This window comes from Mesoplodon densirostris, chromosome 14, assembly GCF_025265405.1.
Source record: "Mesoplodon densirostris isolate mMesDen1 chromosome 14, mMesDen1 primary haplotype, whole genome shotgun sequence".
NCBI classification, from domain to species: Eukaryota; Metazoa; Chordata; class Mammalia; order Artiodactyla; family Ziphiidae; genus Mesoplodon; species Mesoplodon densirostris.
Window position 1 is genome coordinate 81,657,098 of NC_082674.1, and position 27,901 is coordinate 81,684,998.

The 27,901-nt window shown below is 41.8% G+C and overlaps 1 protein-coding gene across 1 annotated transcript in view; it reads left to right on the top strand.

Moving 5' to 3' along the window:
* Positions 1-17,678, top strand: part of SUCLG1 (succinate-CoA ligase GDP/ADP-forming subunit alpha) — a 33,358-nt gene extending 15,680 nt beyond the window's left edge. Inside the window, exons 4-9 of the mRNA XM_060117186.1 lie at positions 1,390-1,602; positions 1,740-1,797; positions 7,892-7,975; positions 10,004-10,155; positions 15,783-15,971; positions 17,427-17,678. Of these exons, the coding sequence (XP_059973169.1) occupies positions 1,390-1,602; positions 1,740-1,797; positions 7,892-7,975; positions 10,004-10,155; positions 15,783-15,971; positions 17,427-17,453 (723 nt within the window). The 3' untranslated portion in view covers positions 17,454-17,678. The remainder of the gene's footprint in view (positions 1-1,389; positions 1,603-1,739; positions 1,798-7,891; positions 7,976-10,003; positions 10,156-15,782; positions 15,972-17,426) is intronic.
* The last annotated feature ends 10,223 nt before the right edge of the window (positions 17,679-27,901 follow it).

A 27,901-nucleotide genomic window follows, 5' to 3' on the forward strand; every position in this document is an offset into this window, starting at 1 on the left:
TATTTTCCATAAAATACCTACACTTGGTTCCAGCCTAGCTTTTTTCCTTTGGTTCCCACTTCTCTGTTATCATCTTGAACATAGTTTTTAAAGACATTGTTTTGAATTATTTTTAACCCCTGGCCAGTCAACATCCTTTGACTTGTTCTTCTTTCACTGTCAAGTGTCACTCTGTTTATTAGGGGTGCTGTAGAGAAAGCCCCTGCGTTGCTGGGAACGTGGGGCATCGTTTGGGGATGATTCTCAAAGACACTGTCTTTTACTTCTGTGCCTCCTAGTTGTACCTGTATGTTCCGTAACTTGGTTTTTGTATCCATTATGAATCCCATGGCACAACCTTCTAAAAAGTTTTGATTTACATCTCGGTTAAGTTACATTTTAACATATATAGGGAGGCAGCCTGCTGTAGCTGAAAAGAACTGACGCTTTGGAATCAGATATACTTACTGTTGAATCTTGCCTGTACCACTTCCTAGCTGTGTGACCTTGTGCAAGTTATGTAATATTTCTTGGCCTCAGCATCTTGATTTGTAGCTGGGGAGGCTAAGCATGCAGGGTTGTGGTGAAGCCTTATCCGAGGCCTGTATAGAGTCTCTCTCAGGGCCTCTCACGGAATAGATGCTGCCACTCTTGGAGAGCCAGAGATCACTGACAGTCTCTGTCTTCAAGGAGCGTCCTTTCAGGAGAAGAGACATGGCCACACGTGGAGGTGGGTGGAAGGCTACATGTGTATTGATACATGTAGAGAGTATGTAAAAACCACTGAGAGAGAACCGTGGTCAAACTGATGGTCCTTATCTGACCCATTCTTATTCCGTGGCCATTTATGCATGTGTATTTTAGTTTATTTCTAATCAGCATGCATTTAGAGTAAAAACTGACAGCTAGGGAAAAAAAAACTTCATTTTGCTGCCTCTTGATATTATTTATTAAGTTTGATGTATTTTTAAACAGATGGTTGAGAGCTGGGTTCTGGAGCTTGGGGCTCACTAGTCCTTTTCTCCTGGGGAGGTGCAGGTCTTTGGTACTGAATAGGTGGTAAGTGCCTTGTAGAACAACAGAAATAAACATGGCGCAGGAATGAGGGGACACTGACGCAAATCAGGCAGTGCTTGCAGGTGTACTGACATGCTGTCACCTGAGGGAATGGGAGGTCACAGAAACTTTCGATTCAGAAGCGTGTCCCAAGGGGGCAGAAAGGAGGCCGTGCTTACTCTGCTGTTTTCTGACAGCAAAATGAACTTGTTAATGGGAAGAATGAAGACATCCGATGTCTCTTGGTGATGTCCTTTCCTGACCCCAAGACATCATTAAAATCATGGTATTGAATTTCTTTTACAGTGTTTCTGACTTAACCAATAATGAAGTGCTTCGTGGTTCATGTTTCAGGCCAAAGAACAGACCGGAGCAACAGCGTCTGTCATTTATGTCCCTCCTCCTTTTGCTGCTGCTGCCATTAATGAAGCTATCGAGGCGGAAGTGTCCTTGGTCGTGTGCATCACTGAAGGTATCCCACAGCAGGACATGGTGCGGGTCAAGCACAGACTGCTGCGCCAGGAAAAGACCAGGCTGATTGGGCCAAACTGCCCTGGAGTCATCAATGTGAGTGTACAAAACAAAAAGAAGCCCTCTGAAGGCTAACTAGCTTTGAATCAGTCCAAGTATATTTGTGTGTATGACCTAGGAAATTACAGGTTTTTTTTTTCACTTTTCTGAAACCGTGAATTACTTTCCTTCAGCCTGGAGAATGCAAAATTGGCATCATGCCTGGCCATATTCACAAGAAAGGAAGAATTGGTGAGTATATATTTCTTATAGATTAAAAACAAAATTCCTTGCCCTAAGCTCAAAACTCACAAAGAGAATTTGACTCTGCAAATCAAATTCATCTTAATTCAACTTTAAGAGAATTTACCAAGGAAGTTTTATAGTGAATTGATTCTATGTCCTGAATTGATGTTTGAGAAACACTAATTCTTTAGAATCAGTGAAGATGTTTTTGGTTTTTTTTTAAAGATTGTTTTCCTGCTCAGCACACTATGGATTCTTCCATGTGTTTGCGTGTATCAATAGTTTATTTTATCAGTAAGTAATATTTTATTGAATACCACAATTTGTCCATTCTCCCATTGACAAACGTTTCTATTGTTTTTAGGTTTGATTCATTATGAATAAGGTTAAGGTGAACTTTTGTGTTCAGGTCTTTTTGTGGGTATTTCTCTTGGGTTAAATGCCTACGAATGGAATTGCTAAGTCGTAGAGTCAAAGTATGTTCAACTTTTTAAGAAGTTGCCACATAGTTCTGTAAAGTGACTGTGCGTTCTTTACCCCCACCCCTGATGTATGAATGTTCCAGTCATTCCACATCTTCACAGACATTTAGTATTGTTAGTCTGTCATTTTAGCCATTCTACTGGGAGTAAAATGATGTCTCATTATGGTTTTGAGTTTCCCCCATGACTAATGATATCATGTCCTTATTGGCCATTTATAAATCTTCTGTTGTGGATTATCTGTTCAACTTTTTTACACATTATTTTTTATTGGGTAGTCTTTTTTATATAATTTTCATATAATTGTTGATTATAGGGGGTTCTGTAAATATTCTGGCTTTAAGTTCTTTGTCAGATATACATGCTGTGAATATTTTTATTGTTAGTCTTTCTGTGTTCTGTCAGAATTACTTTGCCTCAGTGGATATTATAGGCTTTCTCAAAATGTTTTGGGAAAATTGTACTGCTACTTGTTTAGTTCCTCAAGGAAATAACCAAATTAACGTTTCAGAGTTAGCCCATTGTGGCTGTTTTTAGACTCTTTACACCTAACTCTCACTAAGCTATACTGTTTCTCCACCATAATAGAGTTTACAGTACTTTATCTATAAACCGTGACTGTAAATACTAAGTAAGAATAGTTAAACATAGTCAGTAAATGTCAGTTGTGTAGTTTACAGGACTGGGTTAAAGGTCATGATTTTTCTTGATTACTAATGGCTCTTAGAGCTGTCAGCCCTGCTGCCAGTAGAGAACTTATCAAGTTCTCTTACGAGGGAGGATGCAGGGAGTTCCATAGGCCATCTGATTTCTAGTCGGGGCCTGATCCACATAGCCACTGATGCTTTTGCACGTGTTTGAATACTCTTTACACTCTTCAGCCTGCTTGGAATGGGTACTACTGTAGACTTAGGTGAGCATGGAATAAGGTGTGCCCTGTACTGAGTCGCCTTTCTGATCACTACCCTGCTTTCTAAGGTGCCCGTGAGCCTCAAAAACAAGTAAGAAAAGTTCAGGGAAGTCGGTTCTCCAGATGGCCATAGCACATTGATGAGGAAGTCCTCTGGGAGACTGCCTTTAATTCAGAGGATTTAGAAAAAAATTCACCTAAAAGAAAATATATGACACTACAAGATTTTCAAGGAGGTGAAGGAGAAAAGATGATTTTCTGTACTAACTATTCCTATTTTGATACTAGTACTAATGTTCTCAGAAGCCTCATTGACTTCCAGTCCTTAAGCTAAGAGTTTAGGGAAAGAAAGGATTTTTCAGTCCCTTGGGTATTTCTGAATGGGACGTAATGTAATATGATAGCAGTACAATAGTATAGTGGCTTTCTAGTTTGTGTTAATGATAGCTAATGAAACTGTATAACAGCTAATTGAATGTTATTGAAGAGAATGTTATTGAATACAATAAATTATTGTATTCCAAATTGATATTTAACTATACAATATTTTTTTCACTTATGTTAGACTTTTTTTTACTCTCAACCACATGTGACATACTTGACTTCTACATCCTTTTTAAACATTTTATTTTAATTAAACTTTTTATATTCAGATAATTGTAAATTCACATGTAATTGTAAGAAATAATACAGACAGATTTCTGTGTACCCTTTATCCAGTGTCCCCCAATGGTAACATCTTGCAAAACTATAATGCAATGTCACATCTAGTATATTGACATTGATACAGACATAAAGAATTTTTCCATCACTACAGGGATCCCTCATCTTGCCCTTTTATAGATACACCCACTTCCCTCCTACTCCCACTCCCTTCTTAATCCTTGGAAACTAATAATTCTCCATTTCTAAAATTTTTAAATTTCAAGAATGCTGTATAAATAATATCATGTAGTATGTAGCCTTTTGGGATTGGCTGTTTGCACTCGGTACAGTTCTCTGGAGATTCACCAGATTGTTGTGTCAGTAGTTCACTCCTTTTTATTACTGAGTAGTATTCCATGGTATGAATGTGCCATGGTGTGTTTAACGATTCATCTGTTGAAAGATATTGGGATTGTTTCCAGTTTGGGGCTGTTACAAGTAAGGCTGCTATAAACATTTGTGTACTCATTTTTATATAACCCAAGTCTTCATTTCTTTGGGATGAATGCCCAGGAGGGCAGTTGCTAGGTTGGATGATAGTTACATGTTTTTTAAGAAATTGCCAAATTGTTATCCATTTTACATTTCCATCACCAATGTATGCGTGATCCGGTTTTTCTGCATCCTTGCTAGCATTTGTAGTATCACAATTTTTTATGTTAGCCATTCTGATAAGTGTACAGTGATATCTCATTGTAATAGTTTTAATTTACATTCCCCTAATGGCTAATGATATTGAACGTCTTTTCAGGTGCTTGTCCGTCATCTGTATATCTTCTTCAGTGAAGTGTTTCTTCATGTTTTTTTGCCCATGGTCTAACTTGGTTGTTTGCTTTTTTACTGTTGAGTTTTGAGAGTTCTTTATATATTCTAGATACTAGTACTTTGTTGGATATGTGGCTTACAAATATTTTCTCCCACTCTGTAGCTGTGTTTTCATGCTCTTAACAGGATCTTTCAGAGAGCAAGAGTTTTTCATTTTGATGAAGTCTAACTTACTAATTTTTTTCTCCTATGAAGTATGCTTTGGACCTCAAGTCTAATAAGTCTTTGCCTAGCCTTAAATACCTTTCTTTTTCCTGAAAGTTTTGTAGTTTTACATTTAAATCCCATGATCCAATTTCAGTTAATTTTTCTAGGTGTGAGACGTAGATCAAAGTTCTCTTTCGTCTACTTCAGCACCATTTATTGAAAAGATCATCTTTCTTCCATTGAGCTGCTTTTGCATTTTTGTCAGAAAAACAGTTGGCATATTTGTGTTGGTCTGTTTCTGGGTTTCACCAGTACCACACAATCTTGATACTATAGCTAAGTGATAAGTCGTGAAATTTTAGGTAGATCACTTCCTGCACTTTATTCTTTTTAAAATTATTTTAGTTCTTCTAGTTCCTTTACTTCATATGATTTTTAAGATGATCTTGTCTCTATCTACAGAAACTCTTGCTGGGATTTTGATGGGAATTGTGTTAAATCTTTATGTCAATCTGGGGTGAATAGACATGTTGACTATTCCAATCCATGAATGCAGTATATTTTCATTTATTTAGATTGTCTTTGATTTCTTTCACAAGCATTTTGTAGTTTTTAGCATATAAGTCCTGTATATGTTTTGTTAGATTTACACCTAAGTATTTCTTTTTTTTTAAGAAAGCAATTGTAAATTTTACTGTATTTTAATTTTGGTATCCATGTGCTCATGGCTAATGTATAGAAACACAATTGATTTTTGTTTATCTTGTATCTTGCAATGTTGCTGTAATCTAATGGGTTTTCTTGGTAGATTCCTTAGCATTTTCTTTGTAGACAATCATGTTATCTACAAATAGGGACAGTTTTATTTCTTCCTTTTACGACACTCAAGAGAAAGTCTTGATGTCTATCCATGTTTTGCTTATTGCTGTGTTCTTCCTTCTTGGTATCATTTCCCTTCTTTTTAGAGAACTTCCATTAGCCATTGTTTTATGATGGAACTGTTGGTGACAGATTATTTACTTTTCCCTCATCTGAGAATGTCTTTATTTCCCCTCCATCCCTAAAGGATAATTTCACTGGGTATAGGATTTAGGGTTGACAGTTCTTTTAGCACTTAAAAAATGTTGTTCCACTTCTTGCTTCCATGGGTTCTGATGAGAAAGCTGATGTCATTTGAGTTGTTTTTCCTGTTTAGGTAAGGTGTTATTCTTCTCTTGTTGCTTTCAAGATTTTTTTTTTTTTTTGTCTTTGGTTTTCTGAAGTTTATTTATTAGGAGTTTTGGTGGGAATTTCTTTGGATTTATCCTCTTTGTGGTTTGTTCACCATTGTGTCACTGCTTGAGTCTCGAGGTCCCTAGTGACTCTGTCTTCTCTCCATCTTTCAGAGATTTCTTTTTTTTTCTTTTTTCTTTTTTTTTGCGGTACGTGTGCCTCTCACTGTTGTGGCCTCTCCCGTTGCGGAGCACAGGCTCCGGACGTGCAGGCTCAGCGGCCATGGCTCACGGGCCCAGCCGCTCCGCAGCATGTGGAATCCTCCCAGACCGGGGCACGAACCCGTGTCCCCTGCATTGGCAGGCGGACTCTCAACCACTGAGACACCAGCGAAGCCCCTCAGAGATTTCTTATATTTGTTTTATATATGATGTCCAGGGTTTTTACTTGTACTTAGCAGGAAGAATACAGGAAAATACCTCTGCTTTTTGGAAGCAGAAGTATCCTTATGATAGATATTTTTAAGTGATAGTCTCTTTTACTATATATACTTTAAGGATGGGAGGAGTAATTTACCCTAAAAACATTGCTTTCATTACCTTAAATGTATGCAGTTTGCATTTATATAAATTATATATCATTTATATAATTAGATGAAAGCCCCTTAAAAGAATGACAAAATGACAAAATCCTAGTGCTACTATTCACTATTATACTGATCCATTAAAAGACTAGAATAAATAAAACAGTTGTGCTGCCCAGTAATCTAGGGTGTTGCCTGAACAAGAACATAATTCTATCATAAGAATCATTTAATCAGTCATGATTCTATTCATAAGAATCAGGAGTGGAAAGGAGACTAGGTAATTCACACAAAGATATACAACTGAGTTACTGATTGTACTTTATTTAAAAGCTAAATGCATCAAATGCATATGTTCCTAGGCATGACCTACCTAACCTTCTCAGTTATGAAAGGTCCCACAGAGGAGGGACTGTGTTAAGGAGAGAGGATGTAGATAGAAAGAAAGCTCTAAGAATAGGGAAAAACTGACGGATGAGACAGATGGGGGTCAGTGTTAGTGGTTGTCATTTGTCGCGAAATAGGATCCAGATAGTGAATGGTCTCAAAACTCTTGGAATTAGATTTTGTTTGAGAGGGTGGTTGTTCTCCATTGATTTTCAGTATTGACCCAGTTGGTACATATTTACTGAGCTCCTTCTGTGCCTGAACTGTGCTTGATACTGGGAACGCAGGTGTGGGGAAAACAGTCTTGTTTACTGACCCCCTGGAGGTTCCAGTCCAGCAAGAAAGACAGTCACTGCAGAATCTCCAACAGCATTGGCAGTCTCTTACCGAACCAGCGTAGGAGAACAGGGCTCTGTCTTGAGGAACCTGTGTGGTCAGGAGACAGCAAGCCTAACATGAATTTATTTTCCTAAATCAGGGTTATTAGCCAAAGATTAATACTTGAAGCTTATGCCTTCTTTTTTTTCTTTATGGACCTTTTTATAGATTTATTGTTCCATTTTACTGCATGTCTGCAGTCGTTTTACGTGGAAGACTTTAGGTCTCTCTTAACTGCTTTTATGGTCATAAAACAACCCTAACTAATAACACACTTTCTTCTCTATATAACTTTTAAAACCTCCCTGCTATAATTTAGGCCTTTTCTTCTTATTTCGTGACCTGATGTTATCGTTTATTTGGTTGACAAATTGTGAAATGGGTTTTATATATACCTGTGTTTGTAATTTATTTTGCTGTATGATAGTCGTATGAACACAACCTAATATTATTGAATTCTCTTTCTTTAAGGTATCGTGTCCAGATCTGGCACCCTGACTTATGAAGCGGTTCATCAAACAACACAAGTTGGATTGGGGCAGTCTTTGTGCATTGGTGAGGGATTTTTTGGCTAAACTCATTTTATTGGAGTTCAGTATCTTCACTGAATAAGTATAATGATAATTATTGATTTGGTTATTTGTGAGAGATTTTGATGCCATTTTATTAAAAGGATGTTGTGATCTTGAATTTAATTTGCTTATACATGAAGCTGACTGTTACATTTTCAAGATTCATGGTCTGGGATTTGACTTCCGAGCTTCAGAACAAACATCCTGGGACGTGTGTCTCCTGGAGAGCCTTGGGCCTTGAAAACAGCTGTTACTTAGCTTGCTGGGAAGAGATGGTCCTTCAAAATAGGACTTTCATTACTGTAATTAGCATTTTGTTATCATTACCGGCTGTCACTCAGTGCTTCACAGTCACTGAGTTCTTTGCCAATCATTATCTCACTCTTAAGGCAACCCTCTGAGGCCCCGCTGAGCTGGCTTGTAGTCCCGTGGTAGCGTTATTGGTGGAGGAGGGTTGAGCTCCCTGAACCTCTCCCTTTGCCACATCATCCTGCCTCCCACTTACAAATATAAGAAAGCTTTTACATTTTGAAATAATCTTGGTATTTGTTGCCAAAAGCCAGGCAAATTTCTCATTTTATAAATATTCCTTCAAACTTTTAGAATATCTTTTAGAGGCTTTTCAAAGGCAGCATTTTATGATAAGAAAATATAAAATATAACCCTGTAGTATTTTTATTAAGACTCAAATTCGTAAAATCACTATGAGACATTAACTGAGCTTTTCTATGTGCAGAAGCACAATCTATGATACAAGATAGCGTGATGGAAAATAAGAAGAGATTTTGAAATAGAGTTGGCAGTTCTGTCTTCTGTAGCCTCTGTTTTTAATTTGTAAATGAAGAGTAATAACTGCCATGTCACAGAGAGTTTGGAGGGATTAGGAAATGGCGGGCCCGACGTGTGCTAAGGCACAGTACGTGACACGTGGCTGGCACTCAGTGGATGCCGCTTCTCTTCCTCAGTTTCATTCTTGAGTGGTGCGTTGAAGAGTAGGGAGCCAGTCCTGTGTATTTATCTATTATAAAATACATTTTTATAACTTAAAAATTTAAAAGTGTCAGCTAGTCTGTAGGGAACATTGCCTTGAGTCCTATCCAAGTACTTGTGCTAAAAAGCCATGTGCTTATAGTGGAGCCCCTGTGTGTGGTCTCTCTCTGTCATCTCCCACTCTGGGTCAGAGGTAAGAGGGGTCAAGACACCCCCCCTCCCCTCACTGGGACTGTGTCTTAACTTGCAAGTGGTTCCTTTGCAATGTTCCTCGTGAAATAGTTACTTTGTGCAAAGAAATGGGTTAAATGTTTAATGAGAGAAGATATTCTCACCAATACACATTTTCTTAAAATGTTCATTTTTTTTTTTACTGTAGAAGAAATACAAATGTCCAATATTTATTTCCAATGTGGTATTAAGTCTCCAATATGGTAATAAGGTTTGCGGTTCATGTGAAAATAACAAATCACAACGAACTACCACAGTGAAAGTCATGTTAACACGCAGACACACACAGACAGACACCCCCCCCAGATTAGCTAATCCAGATTATTTTTAATTTCAGAATTTACTGTCTATTATATACAAGGTACTGAAAATGAACTACTCACCAGAAGTCAACAAAGTTAGAAAACAGTAATTCGTATCCCTGAAAAAGCTAATGTGTTTTCAGAAGTAAAGTTCTCCTAAGTAGGGAAAGTATATGGAATGCTCATGTTTAAAGAACTATCTAGGAATAATTTTGTGGGAGGGAGGAGTCTTGATAAGGGGTTAAACAAAAAGAGGCCTGTTTCTGTGACTAACAGGAACCCGCCACCGTTTAGCATTCATGTGATATTATAAGCAGAAATCAGTGCAGCATTTTGTGATTTTTAAATGTTAAAGAGTGATGACACATTTTAAAAATATCGGTAAGAGGGGGGAAGGCAAAGTAAGAAACCAGGTAAAACAGCGTTTCCTGCCCTAAATCATACGATTCATCCAGTTTTCAGCTGGTGCTATTCTTTGACTTTTCCAGGCATCGGAGGTGATCCTTTCAATGGAACAGATTTTACTGACTGCCTTGAAATCTTTCTGAATGATCCAGCCACAGAAGGTATCATATTGATTGGCGAAATTGGTGGTAATGCAGAAGAAAATGCTGCGGAATTTTTGAGGCAGCATAATTCAGTAAGTTTGGGTTTGGAAAAATACAGATCTTTGCCCTTGAGTAATATCGCCGGTTTGTTTTAGAAGTTATTTTGTTTTTTTCAAAGATAAATTTTTTAAGCAAACGTGAAAGATAAAGTTAGACCTTGTTGAGCTGCACCTGGAGTACTGGCCCCTCAGGGAACTTGGGACACTTTCTGGGTTGATTCTCCTCCCCATTTCCCCTGGGGCCTGTTCTCTGCTTCTCGAATGAATCCTCCCCGCAGGCATCTCCTCACACTTCGTGGTAGGTCAGTTGGCCTCCTGCTGAAGGGAGAACTTCCAGGCCATCAGCCTGAAAGCTGTCATTTGACCTGCATATTTCCATTTTCACCTGTCATTTCTTTGTGTCCTTTCTCCTCATCTCGGGATGTGTGTTCTTTCTCTGTCAAGGCTGACCTTCTAAAGATCCTGTCCTTATACCCTTTTCTAGGAGCTTGCCTCCCTCTAGCTTCAGTCTTCCTTACAGAGTAGAACTTTGCTTCAAAGGTCAAGTAGAAAAGCTTTATTAACTATGCCCTATGAAGGCTCTCCTTGTTGCCTCTCCCTTCGAATTAAAAAGAATTGTGTGGCGTTGTATCATAATTTCACTTAACTTAAAGGAATTAAGCTCTGTGCATGGGGTGAAGGAGGGTGGTGGGAAGAGAGAGAGAGAGAGAGGGCACAGTAACGATGGAAGCAGCCTGGTGCCTGCCAGCCCCCAGTCAGTGAACATGTGCTCTGGACCACTGCGGCAAAGACCTGGGGAGAGCATTCGAATGGTTTCCAGGATGTCCCCGACACTGACGAATGAGTGAAGATGCATCTTCAGGAGGCCGCGCAGGAGGGCGGGAGATAACTTGTGTCTACGCTTGTGAAAGAGATTGAGAGTGAATGCATCAGAATTAAATGCCGCTGAAAAATAATGAGTAACGGAGAGTTAAAGGAACCGCTAATATCACCTGCAGGGTAGTATATACAGAATGATGCATATGTAATTGAAGGAATTTTCAAGGGCTATTTTGAGTCTACTTGATTTTCTTCTGTGGTAATTTTAAAAGTTCCCCTTACTCTCTGGATCTCTTGCTTTTTCTTTTTTTTTTTTTTTTTTTTCCTTTTTATTCACTCCCTGATCCTCAGCAGTTTGGCTTCTGCCTGCCACTTAGAAACGGTGGGACCTTGGGCATGTTCCTTAACTTCACTGTGCCTCAGTTTCCTCATTGGCAAAATAGGGATGCAGTAGTACCTCCCTCCCAGCATCCTTATCGGACTCTATGTTATGGCTCTAACATAGAGGAGAGCTGCCCTGGGCGCGTGGTAAGCACTCTTAGTAAGCAGCTGTTCGCTGCTGCTCCTGCTGCTGTCGGATCTGCTGTCCACCCTGGCGCTGCTCTCGCACAGGTCACCAGGGCCTCCGTTCATCCTCCTGGCTCTTCTCATCTTTCTCCTTCCCCAGATAGTGCCTATTCCCTAAGTGCGAACGGTCGTTGCGTATAATCAGCATCCCACTTCATGCAGTTCCCAAGGCAGAAACCTCAGAACCATCTTTTTTTTTTTTTTTAATAAATTTATTTATTTAATTTTATTTTTGGCTGCGTTGGGTCTTTGTTGCTGCACGTGGATTTTTCTCTGGTTGCAGCGAGCGGGGGCTACTCTTTGTTGTGGTGCGCAGGCTTCTCATTGCGGTGGCTTCTCTTGTTGGGAGCATGGGCTCTAGAGCGCAGGCTCAGTAGTTGCGGCACACAGGCTCAATAGTTGTGGCTTGCGGGCTCTAGAGCACAGGCTCAGTAGTTGTGGCACACGGGCTTAGTTGCTCTGTGGCATGTGGGATCTTCCCGGACCAGGGCTTGAACCCGTGTCTCCTGCATTAGCAGGCGGATTCTTAACCACTGCGCCACCAGGGAGACCCCAGAACCATCTTTTATTTCTCTCTCAGCTCTTGCTTCCACTCAGTTACCGAGATCTGTCTCTGAGATCTTAGCAGTTTGTGGAGATTGAGAGCATCGTCATCTGTAATTAGTCCCTCTGCTCTGGTGCAGGCTCTCATCTTATCTCACCTGGACCACTTCGGTAATTTTTTTCCTGATATCTCTGCTCCTGTTTCCCTCCACCTCCCCACCCCCCCCACCCCCCCGCCAGCCTGCTTATTGCCATCCATGTAGGACAAAGGGCAGCTTAGCATGGTATTCCAGCCCCTCACACACCACCCTGACCCTCCTTTTCAGATCCATGTCCCATCTGATGTGCCAGTTGTTTTCATCCTCACTTGCCTTTGCTTGTTCCTTCTGCAAGGCGTGCTTAGTTAACGCCTGACTGTCACTCTAGACTGTATTATGGAGAGCAAGGAGCTCGTATACTTGGTGCCCAGCGCAGTCCTCTGGCACGTTAGGAACCAGTAAATGGCAAATAGTGAAAGAATAAAGTAAATTGTTAGGAGATTGGAATAAAATGTTATTAGAGTCTCTTGAGTTCAGAAAGGTTGTGAAGTTTAAAATTTAAGTAAAAACTGACTTTGTACATAAAAAAAATTTAGGTTTTATGACATTATAGTCATCCTTTGGTATACACATGGGGTTGGTTCCAGTACCCCTGCAGAAATCCATGGATGCTCAAGTGCCTTATATAAAATGGCATAGTATTTGCATATAACCTACGTACATCCTCTCATATACTTTATCTCTAGATTACTTATAATACCTAATAGAGTGTAAATGCTTTGCTAATAGTTGCTAGTGTGGCAGGTTTAAGTTTTACTTTTTGGAACTTTCTGGAAACTTTTTCCCATGTACATTTTCTATTCTCTGATGCAGACCCTGTGGATATGGAGGGCCAACTGTACACTGTCATTTAAAAACGTATATAGAATACATGAATACCTTGAGTAGCTTAGAATTTAGTGGGAAAAACTACGCTTTACATTTTGTTTCATTTGGCACATGTATTCCTATTCCTATTCCTATTGGTTTCATGGAACTAAGTTTTATTGAGGGCCTACTGTGTATGAGATTCTAGGTTGAACATATCAGGTGACATATTCAGCGCTTAGCACAGTAACTGACACAGCGAACACTCAGTCATGTCGCCTCCTGCTACAACTACTATTATTATCATCATGATGACAGGAATTATTTGCAGGAGTGGTGTTGTTTAATCTTGACCCTCGGATTAGATGTTTTTGTCCTTTTATGAATAAGGAAACTGGCAGCTTGCCGATGGCAGGCACACAGCAAACCAACCAGGGCTGAGGTTCCTACCCAGGTCTGCCTGACTTCTGCATTACACTGTGAGGGGTCAGGAGTCAGGTCGCAGGCCTCAAGGACAAGAGTCCACAGTCCTGGGCATCTGCTCGGATTCTAGTCAGGCCATCCTAGCTTGTCTTCCTGTTTTTAGGCTTTCACACTTCTCATTTCTGTATCCTGTTCTCAGTCTACACTTTTTCATAGTCTTTTCAATTCTAGTTTTCGCTCCTTAAAAAATCTCAAGGGACTCTTCTTTGTCAATAGGACAGAGTGTACATTTGTTAGACATTCTAGGTTCATCCTAATCTTGTTTCTTTCTAGTGTAATAGTCCCACCATTTGAGTATAGGGACGGAGGGATCTAGTGGAAACTGGTGCCACTCAAATACCAGATGCTCACATCCTTTGCAGAGCCTACAAGTGAATAAATAAATGACTTACAGAGTCTTTTCGTCTCATTTCTCTACTATGGTAGATGCTTGGCATACAGAAATAAGTGAAAACGTAGTCCCGGCGTTCAGAGATTCATGATTTAGGAGGGGAGCACGTGGGGAATAAGTTACAGCCATTGTGCTGTGGGTGACGGTAGAAACGTGTCAGAGGCACAGCGGAGTCTCTGAACAGGAGATGAGCAGCTAACCAGCACTTACGGAGAGAGCGGGAGGGGGAGTTGGAGGCGGAAGAAGAGGCTTGAGCCAGGCCTTAAAAATTAAGTCAGGGCTTCCCTGGTGGCGCAGTGGTTGAGAGTCCGCCTGCCAGTGCAGGGGACATGGGTTCGTGCCCCGGCCTGGGAAGATCCCACATGCCGCGGAGCGGCTGGGCCCGTGAGCCATAGCCGCTGAGCCTGCGCGTCCAGAGCCTGTGCTCCGCGACGGGAGGGGCCACAACAGTGAAAGGCCCGCGTACCGCAAAAAAAAAAAAAAAAAAGGTCAGAATTTGCCAGGTATCCCAGGAGGAAGGAGAACTTTCTCAGCAGAGCGGGGCCCAGAGCAGAGCCGTGTGGCGTTCCTGGAGGGTAAAGAGCAGGGAGGGACGGTGGGGGCAGGTCTGGAGTAAGAGCGTCAAACACGCGGAGCCTGGCGTGCTGGTGCCTTCACGTGAGTCAGCTTAGCCCAGGCGAACTGTGCCAGTGACCGTGCGCTGCCATGCACTTGCACTTTAAAAAAAGCCAGTTTCCTTTAAGAATGTCCTTAATAAAGCAGTAAGAATTATTAATTTTATTAAGTCTCGACCCTGGAGTCAGTATTTTGTGATGAAATGGGAAGTAAAGCACTTTCCACGTTGAGTTGTGAGCTGAACTAGCTGCTTTTTTCATGCAACACCAGTTTTATTTGAAAGAATGTCTGGCAGGCAGACTGGTTATTCAGACCTGGGTATTTATTTGGCGGATCTTTTCTCAAAAATGAAGAAAGCAGTCCTGCTGTATCAAGGAAAACAACTCCTGGTATTCGTTGACAGTAATAAAGTTTGAACTTGCAAATGTATATTTTTGGAAAACTTGTTTCTGCCACCATGAACTTCACCCTACTAAAGACTTTTCTAATGAGATTGGCGGTGATACTGAAGAGTGATTTGATGATGTTGAATGAGGAAATGTATCAGCCTTGGAAGAGCTACATAACTCAGTGAATCTGTATTTTCCTTCTGACCAATGAATGTTACAAAATCGTTGTAGGTAAAAGATCCAGAATGATGAATGGATTTTGAAGTAACAAAGGACTATGGTTTCTGGTTACCATTTGAAGAGGTTCGTGTAGTGCCAAAGAATATCCTGTTATCTGACAGATATTAAAATACTTCTCCCTTTTCCAAGTACATATGTGTGTGAGGCCAGATTTTCTCTTGTGCTTCAGCCAAACTAACATATATGCAGTAGATTTAATGCAAAAGCATTAAGACAGAGTTATGTTGAACTAAAACAACCTGATCTGTGTCTTAATTCGTTATCACAAATCACATAACTTAGGTATTTTCAAGTGTGCTTTTTTGTTTTTCAAACGAAAGCGTCACATATGTATTTGTAAAACAGCTTGTGGGGGTGAAGTTGAAGTTTAATATCTTAACAGGTAACAGTTTTGCTTCAGGATTGCTTTTTCGAGTTTGTAGGAAGAGTCAAGTCATCTCAAAGGAGAATGCAGTGGTTTCAGTCATAGCTCAATATTTGTGGTGTTTTCTTTTTTTATTTTCTTTTATTTATTTATTTTTTTGCCGTACGCAGGCCTCTCACTGTTGCGGCCTCTCAACCACTGCACCACCAGGGAAGCCCATGTTGTTTTCTTATTGAAGATGAGTGAAGGGCCCCAGCCATTTGCCATTTTCTGGCAGAGTCATGAGTCGGAGGTCCAGTTTCGATCAACTTCTTCATCAGAGTGTTTAAAATCCCATTTTCCAGGGTCCCAAGGCCAAGCCTGTGGTGTCCTTCATTGCTGGTTTAACTGCTCCTCCCGGCAGAAGAATGGGTCACGCAGGGGCAATTATTGCTGGAGGAAAAGGTGGAGCTAAAGAGAAGATCGCAGCCCTGCAGAGTGCGGGAGTTGTGGTCAGCATGTCCCCTGCACAGCTGGGAACCACCATCTACAAGGTGAGCTGGAACAGTGGCCTGAGTGCTCGGAAGTTACTGGCCTTAAAGTGGGAGGCCACACAGGGTGCCTGGAAACCATGGTGTTTTCTTCTGGGTCTCTTCTGTTTCTTTCTTTCCGGTGTGCAGCTTAACAGTCTCTAGCAACTCCACCTTTTAGTCCTAATGTTCTAATCGGGTATGACAAGGAATAATGCTCTAATTCAAAAACTTTATTCTTCAAACATCTAGATTTGCTCTTTTGTGAGTAGTAAGGTATGATATGCAAAAAAACGTTTCGGAGTCCATAAGTGTCCTGAATTCCATTTTGGGGGTTGTGCAGAGAATTGCCTTGTGTTTTGTTTTTTTCTATCGAGGGCCTTTGGGATATAGCTATGCTAACTCCATAGGTTTTTTTCCCAGGGAGAGAGGTTGAAGACCGACTAAGAAGAAATGAAAACTGGGCGTCAGGATGGAGGGAGATCTAAAGAGGCTGGGGGTTTTCAGTTTTTAGTTGGTGTCTTCCATAAATCTCTCTGCAACGATTTTTGGCCTCTTTGAGTGATCATTTAAGGCTCTCTGTCTCTCTTTACTTTTTTGATGATTATAGACTTTACAAAAAACCCCCACAAAAACCAAAACTTTTTGCACATGCTGAAAACAGGCCCCGATTGTCTTCCCAGGAGGGAACAATGTTTTGGCATAATCTTCTTTGGCACTGTCTTAGGGATAATATAATGAACTCCTTGTTTTATTGACTCCTTGCACGAGCGTATCTTGTGGAATGTGACACAGTGTGCCATAGCGTTTAAAAGAAATCTGGGTGGTTAGGGAGTGTGTGAAGAATTTTATTTAAAAGAGGGGAAGGAAGGGAAAAAGCAAATAAATGCTTGAATTCACATCAGAGACCTGTGTTACCACTTTACTCCAGTAGGTGGCAGCAGGCACTTACACATTTTGCTGCATTCTAATTGTTACAATCTAGAGAAATGTGATTTTCAGTATTGTTTCCTTTTCATATACTTCTGAGGTTCTTCACGTTTGGTTTAAATCTGAACTGAATCTGTGTTCAGTTTTATTCTCTGAGAAACTAAACAAATCCACTGCCTTATTACAAGGGCTGGTGTGTGTCACGTGTAGCGTTAAAGGTTTGGATAAGCACAGTCAGGTTTGTCAGTTCCCAATGATAACACTGCCATAGAAAACACGCGAAATTCAAAGCCTCTCAGCCCCTGCGTTTAGAAGACAAGGTTGAAGCTCCGCATCCAGCTTAGTGAAATTCAGGCTGACACGCGCTCATTTGAAAGCTGTCATCTTTGTGTTCAGTCACCTCACCCTGGTACATTTTACTTCTATAATTTTTGGTTGCTCAAAGGATCCTAAAAGGAAGAGGTTTTAGAATCATTTTGACCGTGAATGTAATTTGGATTTTTAATCTTTTTATCCCCTCTCTCTTCTCCCTCTCTTCTGTGCCTGAAGGAGTTTGAAAAGAGAAAGATGCTATGAAAGAAAAACAAACGAAATGTTCCCTAAACCTATGGACGAATCACTGTAGCAATGTGAGCCGGCGGCCTTTTGTTTCTGTCATCCACTGACTGTCCACCCGCGCACCTGTTGCTGGTCTTGCAGCCCAACGGGAAGCCAAAGCGAGGTTTAGGGTGCCCTACACTGAGACGTTGTAACCTCACTGAATAAAGAGACAGCCAATAAATCTACCACTTGATTTGAAAATGGTTTTGGAGGCTTTTTATTGTTCCACCGTGGGGCTGGGGGGAGTGGGAGAAATGGAGGTGTGTGTGTGTGTGTTCGTGCACGAGTGTGTGTGCATGAGTATGTGTGTACATGCGTGTGCATATATGTGTGTTTCAGCGGGCTCTGTAGGGGACACTGTAACTAAAACTTTTGAGAGAATGGGTGTAAACATTTCAGTTTGACTTTTATCATAGAGTGATTTTACATCTCTTTGAATTACATTTTTCTCATGTGTTCATAGAATCGTCCCCATCTTGTAGGATAGTTTTGAGGATTAGAGATAAATATATTAAGTCCCTGGCACGTGATAAGGCAAACTAATTGTCAGTGCCACCATTATCATCATCATCACCATCACTAGGATTTAGGCAGGAGCTCATCCATGTTTCAGTTTTTGCCTAATTGGGAAATGGAAGGTCTTCAACGATGCTTTGTTTTTCTGTGGTTCTGCAGGGGGCTCTCCCCTTTCCCACCCAGAGCCTCCATTTCTTTGTTTGAGGTTTAAGACACTCACTGCAAGAAAGCAGGAGAACTATTTTCCATCCTTTTGTTTTAAAGGGAGCTTGTTAACAGGAAACAATTCCAGTGGAGAGACAAAATATTCTCACATTGTGTAACTGCCCTGGAAGAAACAAGAGCTTCAAAAAATATTAGGAGAAGCACCTCAAGAAGGCTGTTTGGGGAGCCCTTCCTGGGGAAGGGAGATGAGTAGGTACCTGAGGGCTGGGGAGGTACCAGCCATGCAAAAAGGAGGACTCACACCCAGGCAAAGGCAGGGAGCCAGGAAGAGCTCGTTTTGAGGATTTTGAGGAGGAAGAGCTCGTTTTGAGGAGGTACCTGGGGACAGTGACCCTGGGAGGGGCTGGAGGAGGTCTTGGGGGGCTGGGAAACAGGTGTCTTGGGAGCTCCCATAACCATGCGCAGGCTGCTGAGACAGAAAGAGCAGGTGTTGGGAGATGTATTCACAGCCCAAGGATTCTGCCTGGGCCGAGGGCCACGTCATGATCGGCTTTGGGTCAAGTAGAGTTTAGTTCCTGCTCATAGCTGTTTCTTTGTCTTGAAAGTGGGGATCATGACCCCCATACCACAGGGTACCTGGGTAGAATATACATTCTGCGTGTGTGACAGTGGACTCGGCCAGGACTTGGTGTCACTCCATAAACTCTTGAACTTGCCTCCTGCTTGTGCTCAGGGTGGCCCAGGTGACATGATGGCCGAGGAGGAAGACACTTCCGGTCTCTCTGGTTGGCACCTCCAACCCAAGGTTCCTCCAGGGCAAACATATCCTTCTTTTGTCTAACTGAGGCTTTGTGACAGGGACACAATCCAGATGAGGGGCAGGTGACCCTAACATCCTTTTGAGAGTCCACCCCTGATTCCAGGCTGCTCCAGGCCTGGCTCAGTCCCTAGTTGTGTCCCCTAAATGCCCATCCCAAGACAACCCCTCCCTCCTCACACCTCAGGTCCTAACTAGGAAGCTCAGCGCCCTCTTGATTCTTTCTCCCACTTGCCATCTTCCCTTTCCCATCTTTCATCTTCCCTCCCCCACCTTCCCTCTCCACCCCTCCCAGCGTCTTGAAAAGCCACTCTCTCATCTCACTTCTCTCCCTTCCTGCAATCAGTGCCGCCTCTGCTCTGAGCAGCTCAAACATATCTGAGCAGGATATTCAGTTCTGTTTTTTCTGATTTCATTTTTGCAAATGAAAGGTGAAAGTTCAACTCATGACACCAATGCATTTTAAAAGCTTTTATTACGGAAACTTTCAAACATTTACAAAATGGTTATGATATAATAAACTCCCATGTACCCATCCCCCAGCTTTGATAATTATCAACATTTTGCTATCATTGTATGATCTGTACCTCCATCCATTCCCCCCAGTGTTTTTGTTGTGATAGTTATTTTGTCGAGGTAAAATGTACATATGCTGAAATTCATGTCTTAACTGTGCCTGTTTGACAAATGGATGAAGGTATGTAACCACACCCTCTTGAGGATATAGAACATTTCCTTCATCCCAGGAAGCTCCATCTTATCCCCCCAATAGGTAACCTGTATTTTTATTCATCTTAGATTAGTTTTTGTCTGTTTTAGAAATTTATGTGAAGGTAATGAGACAGTATGTGTAGTCTTTTATGTTTGGCTTCTTCCACTCAGCATGATTTCTGTGATGTTCATCCAAGTCAGTGCTTGCGTCGGTAGTTCATTTCTTTTTATTGCTGAATGCTATTCCGTTGTATGGCCATAGCACAATGTGTTTACCGATTCTCTGGTTGTTGGCCCTTTTGAGTTGTTTCCAGCTTTTGGCTGTGGTAGATTAAGGTGCTGTGATCTTTTATGTGCAAGTCTTTTTGAACATAAACTGTTTTTTCTTAGATAGTAGGAGTGGGATTGCTGGATGAAAATTTCTCCCCAGCAAAATACGAGAGTCTGCTGTTCTGCATCTTCATCAACATTTGGTGTTTTTTATCTTTAAAATTTTAGCCATTCTAGTAAGGGGTGTGAGGGGTATTACTTAACATTTCCCTGGAGAAAAATGATGTGGAACATTTTTCAATGTGTTTATGTTTTTGGTACTTCGTCCCTTGTGAAGTGTCTTTTCAAGTCTTCTGTCTATTTTCTATTTTTTTGTTTCTGAGTTCTGACAATTCTTTATATATTCTAGATACAAGACCTTTCTCAGATAGATGGTTTATGAATATCTTCTAACACTCTCTGACTTGATCACTCATTTTCTTATTGGTGTCTTGATGAACTAAAGTTTTTAATTTTGATAATGAGCAACATACCTGTTTTTCTATTCTGTTTACTGCGTTCTGATCCTAAGACATGTTTGTCTACCTCAAATTCATGATGATATTCTGTTTTCCTCTAAAAGCTTTATTATATTAGGTTATACATTTAGTTCATATATCAACCTCGAATCAATTCTTCTTCATGGTGTTGGGGAGGTAGAGTCAAGACTGAATTTTTTCCTTATGGATATTCAAGTGGGTCTATCAATAATGTTGAATAATCCTTTTTTTCTTTTTTTCCTATTAACTTACTTTCATGCCTATGTAGAAGATCAATTGGCCATAAACGTATAAGTCTATTTCTGGACTTTCTACTAGGCCTTTTGTAACACCGTATAAATTTTAGAATAAACTTGTTCATTTCTATAGAATGATGATTGAGATTAAGTTTTAAAGCGTATTTTGAAAATGGTTGCCGGTTAACAGTATTGAGTCTTTCATATTCTAAGTTTTTTCTTGCAAAAATGTATAAACATAAATTGAGTTTTGTACATTGATCCTCTACCCTAAGACCCTGCCAAAGGAATTTATTAGACCTAGTATTTTTTAAAAATAGATTTCTTATTTTTTAATATAAAATTTATGTTAACTATGAATCGAGTTTTACTTCTGTTCCAGTCTTCATGCCATTTTTCTCTTTTCCTTACTCTATTGTACTTACTCAGGTACAGTGTTGAATAGGTGTGAGAACAGATACCTTTGCCTAGTTTTCAATCTTGAGGATATTTTTTTTGTGTTTTACCATTAAAGGTGATGCTAGCTCGAGGATGTTCATAGATATCCTTCCTTTATCGCATAGGGGAAAATTTCCCTTTATTCTACGTTAGCCGAATGTTTTTGTTGTTTGTTTTTTAATTGTGAATGGGTGATGAATTTTGTCCATTGATTCTTCTGAATCTATTGAAATGTCTATATGATTTTTCCCCCTTTATTTGGTCAATTTAAATGTTTGATTTTTAAACGTTAACTTGTATTTCTGTTCACAAATGCCGCTTGGTTATGATCTTACCCTTGCCACATGTTGCTGGAATATTGTGCTGATATTTTGTTAAGGATATTTGTCAAAACTTTATTTCCTTGTAATGTCTTTGCCAGGTTTGGTATTAGGATAATATCGGCTTTATACAGTAATTGGGAAGTTTTCCTTTTTCCTAAATTTTCTGAAAGAGTTGGTGTAAGATTGCTATTGTTTCTTCCTTAGACTTAACAGGTTTCTTCTTGAACTCTTCACACCCTCTTCAGGAGGCTGTGGTGAGGGATAGGCTCTTTCTGAGAGGAAGAGCAGGGTACTGTCAGCTCAGGAGTAAGAATCAGTCACTCCTTTTCTGGAACCTTACCGAAGCCTCAGATAAATCCTCACCAGGAAACCGTTCCCTTCAGTTCCCACCCCAACCCTTCCCCCATGTCAGGCCGAGATGCGGCTTCCCCCTGCCCACTCAACACGCCCTGCCATAGTTCTGCATCTCCCCACTGCTCCAGGTCCAGCTGTTGCCAACTCTGAAAACTGCTCTATTTCATCTACACGGACCCAGCACATCCCAGCTCTTCAGGAAAGGCCTGGTCTTCACAGTCACTCACATTAGCAGTCTTTAAATAATGTTCTAAACAACCAGAATGACAACTGTCCCCCTGGGAGGAATTCTGGGCTGTGGTCCTGCGTGGAGGAGCGCAAGCACTGCCCAAGTCAAAACCTGACATGGAGGGAGTGAGGGGAATCAACGCCCTGACCTCACACCCCTCCTGTTCTCTGTTCTCCTGCCGGCAGGAGGACTGGCTGAATCCAGCTGGAAGACAGAGGGTGGGGAGCTCAGATGATGCTGTGCAGAGCACAGCCTCCTGGGGGCACAGATCAGGGCATATCAGGGTGGAGAAGGGATCCAGAGGGTCACATGGAGGGACAGTCAAAATTCCATCCATCCCGACTCTCACACTTGGGCAATATCTGGCCAAGACAGCACAGGTCTCTTCTGGGGGGAAGTTGGGGAGAAACTAGCTATCAGGTACATGGTAGGTCAGCATGGGCACATTTGGAGCAATACCTGATGCCCCCAGGGACATCCTTAGTGGAATTTTGTGTTGTACCCTATAGCAAGTGGTATTCCCCAGGAAGGAAATTGTTAATTGTTGCTGTGTTCTCTGAGGTGTTGACAGATAAAAGGGCCATTCTAGGTGAGTATAGCATCATATTAGTGTCTCGTGGGATGGTGAAGACAGCTTGAGGATGTTAAGGGTGTGAGGGTTGCAGCTATAGATGAGCACCCTGGGGTTCAGGAGGTGAAGGGTCTGGGACCTGGGAGGGGAGAGCTCAGGAGGTTGGGCTGACACTGTATCTTCAGAGAGTCCCGGACGCACGTGCTGTAGTTTCAGAATCTTGGTGGCAACTGTGCAGTTGTGAGTTCCTTGGTCCCAGGCTGCTCTCTGGAAGACTTTTCAAAGTGGTTCTCCGGAAGTCACCCAGCAGGAGTATTTTGCCCAGGGCACAGTGGGTAGGATGGGACTCGTACCTGAGGCTGATAGGCTGGTAGCACTGGCCAAGGAAGCAATTCTCTTTGTGTGGTTTCTAGACAGGTTACCTCTGTCCCTTGTTTCCTGGATGACACAGAGAAGCTGTGACAAAGAAGATCTGAAAAAGATTGATCTAGCTTCATTTTTCAGGTGGGAAAGCTAAGATTCTTGGAGGTAAAGGCTGAAATCACAACCAAGTTGGGGACAAAGCTGAAATTTGAACCCAGGTCGCCTGTGCTGGCCTCCAGACCTGTGTTTCACTTGAGGGTTGTAAGGAGGGCAGGGGAGCTCGTCATCACCAAGCAGTTTAGAGGTGATGGGAGGTGCTTGGAATAGATAGCTCTTTCAGAGATATTGAAGAAAACAGTTATTCAAACAATTACCACTGTGACCCACTGCCCCCCCTGAATTTTACAAACAAGAGGGATAGGTTTGCCCTGGCAGGGGTCATGGTCAGAGTAAGATCTATGGCCATGAGACAGAGGAAAGCTGGAGGGCCAGGCACCAGTTAGAACCTTGTTTTTGGCTTCTGTGGCACAGAGCTTGACTCTTCTCACTCATACACTGACTACAGACAGTTGAGATGGATGGTTCAAGGTGGTCTCTGCAGCCTAAGGAAAGGCCACTGGAAAAGGAACTGTGGTTCCTTATCATTTTCTTTATCAGGAATTCCATCAAAGCTCTATCAGGCTGGGCATCTGTTATCAGCTCTATCAGATCTGGAATTGCTCAAGATCAAAAGCCTGGTTAGGTATGCTGTCATTGGAGAGAAATGTGATCTGGCAGTGTGGAGGTCAGCATTCATGGCTTTTACTCCAATAAATGCGTTCTATCTTTGAATAACTTTTTAACTCATTAGGATTCTGATCTGGAAAGGAAAACATCTCAGCTGCTGAATTAATGATGATTCACTATGCGAGAACTTTAATTTTGACACCGGCGTGGGTAGGGAGGCCTCTGCTGTGTGATCTGGTTGGTCTTTGGTGAGTCCCAGCAGCTGGAGAAAGAATAAGAAGTAATCCAGAGAAGAGTGTGTCACTTCAGCAAGGCACCTGCAGGTGACAGGTTTCCAGGGATGGGGTGAAGAGGAGGAGAAGCTGAGCCCAGAAAAGTCCCCTGGGAAACAAGAGTCATCCTCGAACATCATCCCAGACTGGACAGCGCAGTGTATGATGCTGTTGGTCAAGTAAGAAATTTTCTGCTCTTCTGTTCCAATCCCAGAAGGGTTAAAACAGCAGCTGGCAAGTGAGGAAAATGGGGATGGTGAAGCCAACTCTGCCTCCTCTGTGACAGCTGACTTCCTGCCTGGAGCAGGCCCTGGGCCTGGTGGGGGAGGGGGTGGGGATGGTGAAGGTCAGAGTGGTCAACAGCCTTACCTCTGAGTGGAAATGATTGATTATTACTTGGAATTACTCAATTCTGAAGCAATTTCGTGATTTAAAGTAGTATTAGGGTTCTGAATCTTTTAATTGGGAACAAAAAAGTCATTGGGGCAGGATAGAAAAAAATAACCCCCTGTTAGTTTTCTGCCATAACCAACTACCACAAACTGGGTAATAAAACAACAGGAGTTTATTCTTTGACATTTCTGGAGGCCAGAGTCTGAAATCAAGAGGTAGGCATATCTGCTCTCCCTCCGGAGGCTCTGGGGGAAGATCGCCAGCTTCTGGCACTGTTGGAATTCCTTAGAGTTCCTAGGCTTGTAGCTGCATCACTCTGATCTCTGCCTCTGTCTTCACATCTTCTCCTCTTCTGTCTCGTGTCCCCTGGGTCTCTTATAAACATACTTATCATTGGACTGAGGCTCCCGGATAATCCAGGATGATCTCTTCATCTCAAGAGTCTTAATTACGTCTGCAAGACCCTTTTTTCTAAATAGCATTCACATATTCCTGGAACTAGGCTGCTGAGCTCTTTGTTTTTTTTTGGGGGGGGGTACCATTCAGTCCATGACACTTCCTAAAGTCGTCTTGTGAGTGCATCCTGGGAGTCATGCTTATTCAATCCAATGGGACTTGGGAATAGATAGAGGAGCAGGGCCTGATGCTGTTCCCGAACCAAACTTGGGTCCCCTCGCCTGCATACAGTAAAGCCAATCTACTGACACTGGGTTGTGGTGAGGGAAAGTGCAGCCTTTATTGCAGGCACCAAGCAAGGAGTCCAGGTAGCTAGTGTTCAAAAGACCCAAACTCCCCTATGGCTTTCAGGGAAAGGTTTTTAAAGATAGGGTAAGGGAGGGAGGTTGTGGGGTGCATGGCCAACTCGTGGATATTCTTCTGATTGATTGGTGGTGAGATAATTGGGAGTCAAGATCATCAACCTCTGGCTCCTTCCATCTGGGGTCTACATGCTTGTGGGAAGCATACAGTTAACTTCTTTCACCTGGTGGGGGTTTCAGTATCTGCAAAACAGCTCAAAGAACATGGCTCAGAATATTATCTATAGTCCTTGAGGAGGAACTAAAGGTCCTTGACTTTGTTTAATGGCTAAACTATTATTATTTTCTCTTGCTTGACTGTTCTCCTTTATTTCTGCATGTTCTCACTTCTCTGATTAAATTTCTCGGATTTATTCTTTGGAAATTGGGGAAGGTCTAGGAGGCTAAATTTTTTCTACAAATAAGAGGCAGATGGAGGACATGTGGGGCTCTGTCCCAGGAAAGCCCCATAGGTTCCTGCTTGCTTACAAGGTCTGGGTTTGCACCTTATTCTGAAAGCCTCAGGGAGGCACTGCAGGTCAGGTATCTTTTCAGTGTAGCAGGAGGGGGACAAAACTCTGGGTCAATGGACTCCACGTGGGAGGATGAGGGAGTTGTTTGTTTGCTTCGTCTTCCTTTTTAATATTTCTCAGTGAAATGTAGACAAGGTCATCAGCTGAAAGTGAAAGTAGGGGAGGGTTAAGAGGAAGGAGAATGTGAAAATGTCCTTAGGAGAACAGAGAAGGAAACCAGGTCAGGAGAATGTGAAAATGTCCTTAGGAGAACAGAGAAGGAAACCAGGTCAGGTTTGTATTGGCCACACATCCACTAAGTACTCACAATTGTTTCCCTGACCCAATCTCTCTTCTGTCTTGATTTCACACCTCTCCCCATTCTCTGTTCTTGCTCACGAACCTTCAATGAGTCCCTTTTAAGAGAGTGAAGGGCTTCCCTGGTGGCTCAGTGGTTAAGAATCTGCCTGCCAGTGCAGGGGACATGGGTTTGAGCCCTGGTCCCAGAAGATCCCTCATGCTGCGGAGCAACTAATCCTGTGCACCACAACTACTGAGCCTGCGCTCTAGAGCCTGTGAGCCATAACTACTGAGCCTGCATGCCACAACTACTGAAGCCCATGCACCTAGAGCCCGTGCTCCACAACAAGAGAAGCCAGAGCAATGAGAAGCCAGTGCACCGCAATGAAGAGTAGCCCCTGCTCACCACAACCAGAGAAAAGCCTGCACGCAGCAACGAAGACCCAACACAGCCAAAAATAAAATAAATAAAATTTATTAAAAAAAAAAAAAAAAGAGAGTGAAGTTGACACTCCAGAGCCTACTAAGACTCACCAGGATCTGGGCCCCGATAGTTTCCCCGCCTTTTGGTCTGTTCAAGGGATTGCTCGTCAGAGAAACAAGGGGTGGCGATTTTCTCCTGTAAAGAACCAGATAATAAATATTTTAGGCTTTGCCAGTTGTAACTCTCCGTGGTGACCACTTAATTCTGTTGTTGTAGTGAGAAAGCTGCCAGGGACAATTTTAAACAAGTAGGCATGGCTGTGCTCCCGTCAAACTTGGTCTGCTCAGAAATTTGAACGTCCTATGATTTTCACGTGTCACAAAATATTTTTTGATTGTTTTCAACCATGAAAAAATGTAAAAACCATTCTGAGCTTGCAGGCTTTACAAACACATGGCAGGCTGGATGCAGCCCTTGAGCCATCGTTGTCTGAACCCTGAGACAAACCACATGTGTTTCACTCTGACCACCCTGCCTGCCTAAGATCCATCTTCTTGTAAGTTAAATCTGTCCTATACTTTAACCCAAATTCTTGCTCCTCCTTTTCATCAATATTCTCAATCCCCCATCTGCCCCAAATCTCATGGGCTCTATGCTGGCGTTTGACTTCCTGTAGCCCAAATTGTCTGTGCTTCTCTTTCTGTTCAGCTGGGCCTCTTCTTCTTCTTCTTCTTCTTTTTTTTCCAGTCTTTTCTATCTTGTGCCTCCTGAACAGACTGTCTATTCTGAAGAGCAGAGCTTGCATTTTATGCCTCTGTGTGTCTCCTGCAGTCATGCCCCACACTTACTTGGTGCTCAATAAATATTCAAGAAGAAAAATGTACTTCTAAGACCCTATTCTGCAAGGCTCAAAGGGATTATTTTATGTGCAAAGTTCAGAAATAAAAAAAGCCAAACCCAGGCAAAACTGCTTCCTTCTGCATTCTTCATGTTGATGATGTCTCTAAGGTGTGGTTTTCTATATTCTTTATGCTCCTGATATACTCTGAATTACCTTACATTTCTCTTGTATCTAATAGAAAGGAGGTGACATGTAAGGGTACAAGGCCCCCGGTCACCTAGACTCATACACCAAAACCTGTCTGAGTGATCTCCAAAACAGACCATGCCAGACATTTTATTAAAGGCTTTTACCTTGTACTAGACAATTATGCACCATAAAATTAATTCACACCGGAAGGAAGCAACAGGAATTTTGAGTGTGTTGAATGTAATTCAGCCAACTGGGAAAATGGTGATTAGGACTACTGTGGGTGAAACTACAGTATGTTATTCTGATCCAGGCACTGTTTGGAGGTCATTGAACAGATGTTATTTGAAATACTGTTGTACTCTGGGAAGGAAGGAAATGAAGGAAAGAGAGAAAATAGCAGATGATTTTGGATGCTCTAAATTCTGTGCCGAAGGT